Source organism: Drosophila gunungcola, assembly GCF_025200985.1.
Source record: "Drosophila gunungcola strain Sukarami chromosome 3L unlocalized genomic scaffold, Dgunungcola_SK_2 000002F, whole genome shotgun sequence".
In the NCBI taxonomy this organism is placed as follows: domain Eukaryota; kingdom Metazoa; phylum Arthropoda; class Insecta; order Diptera; family Drosophilidae; genus Drosophila; species Drosophila gunungcola.
Genome location: NW_026453178.1, coordinates 2,599,302 through 2,611,714, shown reverse-complemented (window position 1 = coordinate 2,611,714; position 12,413 = coordinate 2,599,302). Strand labels below are relative to the sequence as shown.

The following is a 12,413-nucleotide window of genomic DNA, read 5'->3' as shown; positions in this document are numbered from 1 at the left end:
TGGCAGGCGGTTATTATTTTATAGATCCCGCTCCATTATGGCCATAAGCTATAAGCCCCCGCCGAAAAGAATGAAAGGCGAGAGACAAATGCATGCAAAAATAGAAAAGACAGGCCTGGCCAGAAGCCTCTGTTTGTCTTCTGCTCGCCTTATTTATTTATTTTTTTTTGCTGCCATAAAGTAAGGTTTGTTTGGCATTGCCCTTGTATCGACTCGTTTTTTATTTGCACATTAAATGTTGCAGACGTTCCGACTGATTGCCATTGGATTCCAGCCCGTCACATGTGTGTATACTATGTGTGTATATGCGTTTTTCAATTATATTGACTTGCGCTTGGTTTTTTTTTACTTGTCCCGCTTAACGGATAGGGATACAATGGTACAAGGAACATCCAGAGACATGTGGCATGTGGCAGGCAATTTGAGCCCTGGAAAGTCAGTCGGAGGTTCAAAACATTTATTGATAAAATATAAAACATGCATCGGTTGTTCTGGACGGGACATAAGTAGGCAGGCAGGACCCTCCTTGAAGCAATAAATTCCTTTTGCCTGATTAAAAATAATATTAAACGGAAATCGAAGGTTTTATTGTCGTCCCCTGGACACTCCCAAAAATTTTCCGCTGCCACATGCCAATTAATCTCGCCCCTTCGGCCAAGGTGAACTTGGGGCCAGTGGGAACCTTTTATTACCCCGATTTTCTCCCCGGCAATTTGCTCGGGTCAGCATTTGTGCAGGCTTCGTCTGAAGTTGGCGAAATTACACCCGAAAGTGGTCGATTCCTCAATAGGTTGTTAAACATTAAAGTGGCCACAATTTCGGCTGCCTTGTTGCGTTGTTGAAATCATCAAAAAATAAAAAATGAAAGGCAAGCGATGGGAAACTAGTGGCTCGATTGTGCCAAAGTGTACAATATTCTCAGAATTGGGGAGCTGCAAAAAACTGCTCGAGATTCGATTTCCGCTTCCGTTGTTGCAGGGCACAAAAGCCAGCACAGCATGGATTTTTTTGCCTGGTGGGCGTGGCGATGGCTTCAGTCTCCTGCCTACTGGCTCCTGGCTCCAGGATCCGGATCCTGGCAACTGGCATGTGCATAAGGCAGCCCGGAATGAAAACGAAATCTCTTGCCTTTGACGGCAGCATTTAAATACTTTTGACAACAAAAACCCGGCACCATGGACCATGAACAGTCGGGGTGCGACGAGTAATATGGAAAAATCGGGCGAAAGCTAAGGACCCTTTGTTGGCGAAATCTGTAGAATTCGGGGAGTCATGAAGTCGACTACACAGAAATAAATATTTTATAATTTTGATAGTCTCTTATAGCAAGAACCTTTATGTTATTTATAACTGATACAGTTTTAAAATGGGTCGACAAAAATCAGATATATTTGTAAGCATTTTAATTTTATCAATAGGTTTTTTGGCTAAAATAACAATAAAATCAAACCTAAATGCATTTTTCTACACTATTGCTATACAAATTATAATAGAATTGACAATAGAAATCACGAGAACAAATTAAAAATGTCACTTTAAATTTTTATGTTATTATTTAAATTTGCAAAAAGTCAAATTTATACTTCCCGGTGTATTTGGGCTCCTATTTGCATTTCGCATTCGTCTGGGCGAAATACACAGCTGTCTGCCGAGATATCGAGATGGTAGCCGAGGCGCCAGCCTAATTAGATTTCAGTACACGAGTCGACTACTTTAAGTTCAAAATAGTAATTAAAACTTTTGTCAGACGACGTCGCGCATTATGGCTGTCGAAAATTTGACCCTAATACAGTGCTGCCGACGAGGTAGAGCTGCGAGGATTGAGACTGAAACTGTGTTTGGGATGCGGACTGGCACTGGGTTATGGGTAATGGGTGATGGGTAATGGGTAATGGGTCTGGGACAGTTGCTTCGTATTTCCCTACACGTAATGCAAATATTTGAGCAAAAGTTTCAATACAACGCTGATTTCATCGCATAACGGCTGGAGTGCTCGTGCTCGTGCTCGTGTTGTGCTGTGTTTGCCTTTGGTTCCTGCTGAAATATTAACTACTTGAAAGGGTCTGGCGAGCATATTTGCGCAGAGCTCTTGTTTTATTAATTACAAATTCGTCAAACGCTTGTTTGTCACCGCGCCTCTTAATTACGATTTCACATTTAATTCTCCCTTTGTATTCTCCTTCTGTGCGAAGCTGGGAACCCTGGTCCCGATAGCCACGCCCGCCCCGCCCACCACGGTGGCTCCATCGATGCGCTTCGACCTGCAGTCGAAGAACCTGCTCAACAGTCCACCGCCTCTGATCAATACGCCCACGGTGAGTGATGGAAAATTTTCATTATTTTTTTTTGTATTTTCCGCATTTTGTTTTCCACATCTACTCGCATCTGTCGGTGGGATAATGTCATTGACGCTGGCGAAAATTAAGAGCGCTTCGAATGGAAATCAGAAGTCCTAGCTGGGATTCTCTTTGTGTGTGTTAATTGTACTCGACTTTGATGAGTTCAAAATGAATTATTTATAAATCGGAAAGCTCTGACATTGATGTTCCCGCCTGAGTGTCATTTTCCCGCCGATAGTCTCTAACAAAAGTAACTACTTTTCCATTAGTCCTGTCAAATTATCGATTGTTCCAGCATTATTAATAGCGTTTAAAAGTGTATGGTCATAATAAATGTACCAATAATTCTACACCATTTGATGCAAATTGTGCTTTAAAATGAAACAATTGTATTTTATAATATCATTAAAAATTATTACATACTATGTATATTAATTTAACAATCGATGCTTAGACAGCTCTAATACTAAATTACCACATTTATTTCAACTATCAAAGAAGCAACATAAATACACCACAAATATACACCATACTTGTTCCTAATTTCATTATGAATACTCAGTGAAACGAGCTGAAGCAAATGTTATAACCTACTAAACTTATTTATAATTAATTGTCGTTAAATGCAGTTTACAACCGCGCCCGAATACGAAACGGTAATTAAATCCATAATATCGCATATCGTAGTGTCGACTAAAAAATAACAAAAACCAACGGGAGACTTTAAAATAGAAAACGATTCTTGCACACACACACTCGTTGAATAAATAATTTGATTTTGTTTGCTGGCCAATGAAAATATTTCTAATTAGCGAAAATTGCATTTGGAGTTCTGCTGTACGCGGAACAATTGGTGTAGTTTGACTTTCAGCTTTTGTCTCTATCCATTGATGGTTTTGTGTTTTTATTAAACCGATGGAAGCTCAAATCTTTTCCTATTCAATAAGTTATATGTTTAATTCCATTTCTTGTGTGTTGCTGTGTGATTGCTTTTTTAACTAGACGCTTCTTGATTGAATTTTGTCCTTTATTTTTGGGTAATCCATGGAGCTTAGTTCTCAACAATTCGCAACCCACACGAAAGTCAAGAATGTTGAGAACTCCTCTTTGTTTGTGTGTCGGTGTTAGAATGCTCGGAATTTACATTTAGATTTATTAAATTACAAATATTTTTGTCCCACATCTTACGGCTGCGTCTTCAAACAAAATTAACGGAATCGAAAATAATATCAAATTAAATTCGCATTATCAGTGGTATCCGCGAATGGTGAGTTCTCCTCCTGTTGCCCTTCAATTAAGCTAGATCCGACCTTTGAACTCCTGCCCACGTCCCGGCATTTTATTGAGTGCTTCATATTTTTCTTTTTTGCCCTTGCCCCGAAGGAGGTTTCAGCATTTTTTTTTATTGTTTCCTTAGAGCCTCGAAAATTATTTGAAATATTTTACTATCCATTACTCCCACCTATCGTTTTCCCCACAATCCCCCACAGGCTTTGCCCGCTTTACCCGCGGACGGCGACCTTTGTTAAACAAACAATTTCTGGCTATTAAATTCTGTATTAATTAGATCTTAAAATGCTTGACATAAATTCCGCATTAATTTCATGCCATATTTTCTTGAATCCGGAATAGCTCCGCGTGGCGGCGCTGAACGAGCCCTCCACCGGCGATTTGCAGGGGATCCGAGGGGCGGACTTCGCCTGCTATCGGCAAGGACGACGGGCAGGTCTTCTGGGCACCTTCAAGGCATTCCTCTCATCCAGGTGAGTACTTTATACTGGGTACTGGGTACTGCAAGTGTGTCTTATCTTTCTTTAGATTTTTTACGCGTATTAGGCCTGTTTTCCTGTTTAGTTTAGTTCGGCGCAGGCTATTAAGATTTTTCCCTGCCAAATCCGAAAATCCAGAGCCAGGGTATTTGCCGCTCCAATGCTCAGCATTGCTCATACGCCACGTTTCCCGGCTGAGCCGACACTTTGGGAACTCATTAGTTGCCGCATAATCTTGATATTTGACGCGAGGCGAAAGCGCGCTTGAAGTATGAAAACAAAAGCTTGTGAAAACAATTTCGTGCAATTTATTTACCCAGTGGCTCCGGCCACGAGGGTTGGTGTTGTAATTTTTTTTTCCGTTTTTTTTTTGGTTTGAGAGGGCAAAACATAAATAAATGAGCGAACAAAGAGCTGGCACGCAGGCAGGCAGCACCTGCCCTTCAGACATCTTTTGATGGCAGTTTGTTTGTTAGCGTGTAATTGCCGCTCGTATGCCGGCAATAACTTGTACATAAACGAAATGCTCAACTCTCGTCCGCAGGGTACAGAATCTGGACACGATTGTCCGTCCGGCTGACCGGGATCTGCCCGTGGTGAATACGCGTGGCGATGTGCTCTTCAACTCCTGGAAGGGCATTTTCAACGGCCAGGGCGGTTTTTTCTCGCAGGCGCCGCGAATCTACAGCTTCAGTGGCAAGAATGTGATGACGGATTCGTCCTGGTAAGCTGGCTAATAATTATTTAAATTGTATAGCCAATATCTTTACAATTGATAACTTCGCAGGCCCATGAAGATGGTCTGGCATGGTTCGCTGCCGAATGGAGAGCGTTCCATGGACACGTACTGCGACGCCTGGCACTCGGGTGACCACCTGAAGTCCGGCTATGCCAGCAATCTGGACGGGCACAAGCTGCTCGAGCAGAAGCGCCAGTCCTGCGACAGCAAGCTGATCATCCTGTGCGTGGAGGCCCTGTCGCAGGATCGCAAGCGGAAGAGGCGGGACCTAGGCGGCACCAGGTACTTTTGATACACCTTACACGTGTTCTATTGATTTGGCATTAACGTTTTATGACTCGCCAACTTTGCTCATTACCTCTGCGGCCGCAAACAATTATACACGGGCAGAAAATACTTCATTTGGAGTTTTTTACACCATTTGATGCAAACTTTTTTTCTAATTTTGCTAACTTTTGTAATATATATTTTTGGAAAAACTTCAAAATCGTTTAGCTTGGGATTTGCTTATGAGTACCTAATTATTAAATTCAAATATTTAAAGCTCTTAATACAAATCAATATGTGTAAATATGCCTTAAACAGAACAATTGAAGCATTTAAAAAAATATTTTTAATGTTTGGAAAATATTTAAATCAATCAGTATTCGTTATATACAATTTTCTAATCAAAGTTAAAGATTAAAAAATATGTATACATAAATATCCACACAAATATAAAATGTTTGGTTTTTTTTTCAATGTATTTCATTCACAGCTACCGCAACAGTCGCAGTTACAGTCACAGCCACGACGAGAGTGAAAGTCTGGAGTTCAGCACGGCCGAGGAGTATGCAGCGCATTTAGAAAATTTACTGCTGTAAGCGGAACCGGAAGGAAGAACAAGAAGCGGGTCACACCAAACCATTCTCATACATAAAGAAAACAAATCACAGCACACACGTACATACATTGAATGTAAACGTAAATCATGGCCATGCATATAATCAGCGAATTCCAAACAAAAACCAAAAAGAGAATACTCAGACGACAGTTGGATGTTGCATATAAATACATACTTATATTAACCATACGCATACACACACTATTCGTAGGTAATGTCTAATATATTTCTACACATATCTCATAAACGCAAATAATATTGTGGATATATATGAGTTGTACTCTATGTTCAGGACAAGGCAACAAACAGCAAACAGCAATTTTTGTACAAGCAGGAAACGTATTCGTAGTTTGTAATCTGTAATTTGTAATTTGTAACTTGTAACTTGTAACTTACCGATAGCCGGACTAATGTAATTTTTGTAATTACGTAAGCTCACAAGCCCGACACAGCAGCGGATCACCCAGTCGCCTCCGCCTACGCAATACTGGCCAAATTAGTATCCTACTTAGCTCGTATGGCAATGCACCCAAAATTCGAGAATCGAAATGCGAGGAGCTCTTTCACAAGGACCCTGTATATGCGTGTATAAATGTGTATTTTTGTCAAAAGACTTCTAGGTGTGTGTATATTATAAGAAACCCAAGTGGGTACGATACGAACCGTTTTTAACTATCGCATGCAGCCCTTTCTGCCCGATTTCTACTCCTAAAGTAGGCCTGAGATTTTCTACAGTGTAGCCCGCGATTCCAACAATACTCGAAAATGAAATCGAGATCTGAATCCAGATCGCAGTTTTTATATGCATCATATGAGAACCGATAATGAAATTATAGCATAATCCGCAGACACATACTCGTACATACATGCACATCAGTGGATGGTAAATTCGTAATTTATTGTCATTCGATAACGAATACTTAACTAAATTCTAATTATAATTATAATTACTGAGCATAGTTAGTTACATAATAATTTCTTTTTGCATTTAACCAATGCATTTCCAACTACAAAATTTGTAATGTAATTAAACGTAATTGTAATGGCAGTTAAGGTATTAATTTAAAACAATAAACCACAAACGCAGAGCACGAAGCGGATGGCGCGGTAGCCAGCCGCAAGGTGACATTATATAGTACGATTAAAGTAAATATATATTTAGTGAAATCAAAACTGAAGTGCAGAACCCTCTAGTCCTAAGCCTAAAATATGAAGAAAAGAGAGTGTAACAGAGATACATAATAGCATAATATAATTGAATAATAAGAAACAATAAAAAGTAAACTATCAAATGCAAAATAAATATTTTAATTGGAAATTCGGGAATTAAGGAGGTAAGAACAATGCGTAAATGGTCTCGCAGTGCAAATATCTTTTTCATGGTTTAATTTTGAATAGTACAGATATGCATATGGAGGCAATCAATACAAATTGGTTTTGGGTGTTTTTGGCTTTGCAATATTAATACCCATAAACACGCATTGAAATTTCAGAGTGGGCAGAACACACTTGGCATATCGACAAATCCCATATGGGATATCTGTCTATCTGCATTGAAAATATTTTATGTGCCTCATGTATTTTTCACTAAATAAAAAATATTACAAATTCATCTACCCTGGCGAATGGCAAGAAATTACTTTGATCAATATTTTTAAGTTGGAATCAATTTTTACTTTATTTCCACCCACAGCAGGAAAAAAAGGAATATTTTGCCATTTCCCCAAAATGAAGGTCTAGAGCGTTTACCTGTATCTGTATCTGTACCTGAATCTGTTTCTGTATCTGCATCCATAGCCACATTGATGCCTGTCTGAGCCGCACGTTTGATAACCAATTTAAATAATATTTCGCTTGAATTAAAGCAAATGATTTCAAACAAAAAGAGCCTCGAAGCTCGCCGGGGCCATTGATGCTTTATGAATTTCAATGGCAAGCCAACATAGTTTCCGGATACGGATTTGGCTCTGTCTGAGCTGCTCAGATACTCCTGCAGGTACAGATACAGATACAGATAGGGATACAGATACAGATACAGATACAGATACTTAGGCTGGGGTATGACTGCTGTCGGGGAAATAAACAAACAAGCCAAGAAGCCGCCGAGTGCCAACAGTTGCGATTCGGTTTGGGATTGGGACTGCCAGCTCCAATTGTGTTGGAAGCCACAATATTACAGGGAATCGGGAATGGGCAAATTTCTGAAGGAACGACCGCCACTTAGGCACAAAGCAATCAAATCAGATGAGCGGGATGAAATTTTAATTTAATGAATGAATGCGAATCTGTTGTATTAGTTGATTAGCTGCGAAGCCAAATCAAATCTCAGCCCAGCCCTTCCGAAAACTTTAACTCCGGGAGGCCAAACGTTTTGAGTTTTCAATTATAAGCCAGGTCCCAGGGCAAAAAAGTTTAAATTCCGTGTGCGGCTGACAATGTCATTCATCATAACACATTTAGCCGTGAGCTTATTAGATTCCACTTTTGTGCCCAGGCGCATTTACAAGTTTCCCAAGCTTGTTCTCCAGATTCTTCTCCGTTTATTCTTTGGCCCTGTGCTCCTTTCTTTTTTATGTATTTCTGTTATTCTGTTCTCTTTTTTATTGAAAGCAGAGAAAACACAAAACAACTTTCCCCAACCCACACACATACGCGGCCAGCATCCGTAACAAGTTTATGCACACACACCCAGTCACAAGGGCGTACATATGTCACGAGTAAAAACAATTTATCATTTAGCTTATCAAGACGCGCGGCCTTACGTCCATTATTTTGCGGACGCTACGCAGAGAATTGTTTTTTGATGATAGCCCCCAGTTGTAGGTCTTTTCTGGACTGGGAGCTATGTGTGGGGTTTTCCGGGCGCTAGGTGAACAAACACGAAAATAGCAAATGTCTGAGAAATGATTATTGTTCTGCCCGCATGTGATTTACAATCTATCATAGCCATTGGGAATTTCGAATTACGCAAAGTTATGAATGGGTTCTAATCAGAGCAGATGGGACAATGAAGTTTATTTATGTTGAAGCTCCGCGAGATCTACTGTAATCCATTAGAAAACAAAAATAGAAATTGTATTCTAGAAATATTTAGAATTTAATATGCCCAACATTCATAATTGAATATGTCTAGGTACTTTTCGATTTCGTGTAATGAAGCTTTTATATAAGACTTTCTCTCAGACTTACTCCTTTCCATTCCCTTTCGGTTTATTTTTAAATGTAACTTTTTTATTTTTAATCGCTCAAATGCTGGTAGTACCCAGGATAGACAATTACGGCAAACAAATAACATGTATGAATTTGCCTCGGGAGGGGCGTTTAAAGAGTTTGGGGGCGGGGCCGCACGGCCGCTCTCACGTGTAACTAAAAACCAACAATTATGCATGCCAAACCGCAGAAACCGATGCCACGCCCACAGCCCCCAGCCCGCAGCCCACATCCCAAAGCCCTCGCGACGTCAACATAGCGGCGACAGCGACAACGGAATCGGAATTTGCATAACTTTGTATGAGATTCTTGCAGCGCAGCCATGTCGAGCCACAATATCATTCATACATGCATGCAGCTCACAAACACGTGCACCGAGAACAAATCAATATCTAGATCAAATCAGACTTTGGTGTCAATAAAAAAATATTATAATTTGAAGAGATCCATTCTGAACGATAAAGAGAGCAATATAAAAATGAAATTCTTTAGTCAAGTGTATATATTTGTAAAATCCATTTTGATTGAGCTAAGAAGTTGGTCTTTCTTTATAGCCTCACAAGTCTTAAGCAAATAAACTGTACATTCAAAGTTATAAATTTTATTAAATATACCATTTTTTTTTAGTGAACCCATACAGCCATGTCAAGTTATTGCGTCAATTGATTTTTTGTACATATCCAATTTTAAAATCCATTTCGATCGATTAAGGGCACTTTAAACCTTTAATTTAATTTTATAAAATAACCAAATTTTTTCCAGTGCATCCATACAGCGGGGCACGTATACACTGGAAGACAATGTCAGTGAGCCGTCAACATTTCAACTTGTCATGCGAGCGGCAAAAGCGTGGAAAAGGGGGTGGCGGGGCAAAGGCGGTGCGGGGCAATGGTGGGCACGGCAGGGTCATGCCGTAAAGTCGAAGACGTTGCCCCGGGCTGCCACATGGCCTACCTTCAATTTGTCCGTGTGCCCCGCCATCCGATAACTACTGAGGTGGGTATATAGTACGTAGAAAAGAAAAAGCCCAACCACAAAACTCCGGCTCCAGCTCGAGCTTTTGTTGCATACTTTGCTGCGTTCGCTGGCAACGTATTATTTCAGTTACGTTTTGCGGAAATGCAACTGAAAACTTGCAATTTGTTTGACGTTTCGGTATTTTTTCGTATGAATTTATAATGCCCTCCAACTTCAACACCTGTCGTTCGCCGTTTGTTTGTTAGGTTTGGTTTGCTTGCGTTTGGTTTGGGGTTGGTTTCCTTTGCTGGTTGCTGTTGATTTACAGTGCAGGCGATCCTCCTCCGTTTTTGCCCTGTGGTTTATTGATATATCAGGCGGCATCGTGATTAGGCGAAAAGTCAGGAAATAAATAAGTCCACGTTCGCAGAGAGTGTGTGTACACACATGCGTATTTATGTTATGCCGCCGCAGTAACACACAAAAGGTAGCAACTTTTAATTGAAAAACTTGGGCACTTACAACTTGCAAGGCAGCGGTGGTAAGTTCCCTTCCTCCATCCCTTTCCCCTCGTCACTCTAATAGCAGTTGCAAGCGTAGGTGTGGGCGTGGCAAGTAGCAATCCTGGCATTGTCGCCGGCATTACTCAAGTTGTTAGCAATGTTTACAAACACAATAAGCAAATACGCGAGCGATGGCAGTAGCACCGGGAATGGCACTGAGCAAAAAATTTCTTAAAGCGGGATTTCGTTCTTGAAATCGAGAATAAGATAGTATTATTATAAGGGCTATCGCTTTTAACCCTGCTACATAACAAACGAATTAATATTAAAATAGTCTGTTTATTTTCAATTGGAAAGTAGAAATATACATTTTTAAGAATACTTGTAAATTTTGATAAATGTATTTACAAAATTAGCTTAGAATTGTATCTTAGTTATGTAGTTTAGATATGCTAATAAGCGAACGCTATAAAACTATTTAATGATAGATAATCATTTTTAGCCAGTTAAAAATAAATGGAAATAGTTGAAGATCTGGTCAATAATAACGCTTACAAATTTCCTAAAAAAAACAAAATTATTTTTCCAGTGCCGCTCCTTGTTGTTAGTGAACAGGTTTGGTTGACTTAAAGACGGCATCGTCAACACGACTCCTGTTTGCATAGAAAGTTTTTCCGCTCTGCGCTTATTTTACCTCGGCCCACTGATAGTTAAACAGCGCTAAGCAAAGTCTGGCCGGGAAAACGTGCGATAAGTTTTCCATTTTGCTGCTGGGCAAATATTTGCCACCTCGCCAATCGGCATTTACCACCAGGTGGTGCTGGTGCAGGTGCAATGACCATGACAGCGCGTTTACTCATCTTCCCCTTATTAAACTATCCATGATCCAGGATCATCGAAATAAAGCAATCAAATCGAATTGCTAAAATGCTTAACTTTTAATTAGCAGTCGTGGCGGAGCACCAGCCAAATACATAATTAAAATTATGATTTGGCTTTTTGGGAACTAATCTATTTTGGCCCAATTGTAATTGGCAGACGGAAATTTCATATGCAAATTGTATTAGGTATCAGGGGAGGTCGGTCGTATTCCGGGTTGAAATGGCCTGTGTTTCGGGGGCGACCAGCTAACCGCAGCGATTATCGGGATGAGGGGGCAGCCGGGTCATCTGCAACTGCAGGAACAATCCACTTGCATAAGCGAGCAACTGCTAACGCCCCCAAAAGCCACACGGCGGAGGCTTTTGCATATCGGTATATCATGCAAACCATAAGCCTATTAATAGCCCCTGTCTGCGATCAGACAAGCAATTAAAATTGACTGCACTTTTGAGCGGATGCCCTCCAGCCACATGGGCAATCTCGCATTTTTGCGTTACCGCTTCCCCCGAATCTCCTCGCATTTTCCCGCCTTCTTCCCGCCTTTCCAGGAAAATTGTTCAATTGGACGTAAATGTGTCGGCATCATCGCCACGTGCACGTGCTCCTGTTTTTTTTTTCCAGGCCGGCAACTGGCAATTATTTAGGACCAGGCCGTCGCGTCGGCAAAACATACATTTTTTCCCAGCAAAATGTCTTGTTATTCGGACCAATGTGTGGCAGATTGTTGTTGTCATCAGTGTTGGCTTTGATTTGTTCTTATGGAATATGATATGTGTTGTCAAATCAGGTATACGACAGGTGGGATGGCTTTGCAGTTGGTTGTTATACTGGTTTAAAGACGACAATTATTATTAAGCTAAGCAAACGGTGGTTATTTAATTAAGTAAAGCTAACGTATTTATTTTGTAGGAAAAAGCTCAGTAGGGAAAGATTATTTTGAAAAAAGTTTGGCAAGCTTTTAAAGTTTGTGCTTCTTATTAACAAAACAGAAACCTTTATTAAAGCTCTTCCTGTGCTTTAACCCAATAAAAGCTTTTATTAAAAAGTCTAAAATCGTACAATGATTTCAAAACCAAAGAGTTTAGGATATCAAATAATCCTTACAAAATTTGAGTACTTTTTTGGAACTCA

The 12,413-nt window shown here is 40.2% G+C and overlaps 1 protein-coding gene across 17 annotated transcripts in view; it reads left to right on the top strand.

Annotated features, from left to right (window-relative positions):
- LOC128257216 (collagen alpha-1(XV) chain) overlaps positions 1-7,027 on the top strand; it is a 60,324-nt gene extending 53,297 nt beyond the window's left edge. For 9 of the 17 annotated variants that reach the window (XM_052988132.1, XM_052988124.1, XM_052988130.1 and 6 more), the window contains 7 exons: positions 2,193-2,315; positions 2,969-2,995; positions 3,592-3,606; positions 3,972-4,102; positions 4,653-4,832; positions 4,896-5,129; positions 5,605-7,027. In XM_052988132.1, coding sequence (XP_052844092.1) covers positions 2,193-2,315; positions 2,969-2,995; positions 3,592-3,606; positions 3,972-4,102; positions 4,653-4,832; positions 4,896-5,129; positions 5,605-5,710 — 816 coding nt within the window. In that variant the 3' untranslated portion in view covers positions 5,711-7,027. The remainder of the gene's footprint in view (positions 1-2,192; positions 2,316-2,968; positions 2,996-3,591; positions 3,607-3,971; positions 4,103-4,652; positions 4,833-4,895; positions 5,130-5,604) is intronic. The other 8 variants (XM_052988129.1, XM_052988136.1, XM_052988133.1 and 5 more) reach the window with 2 other exon arrangements.
- The last annotated feature ends 5,386 nt before the right edge of the window (positions 7,028-12,413 follow it).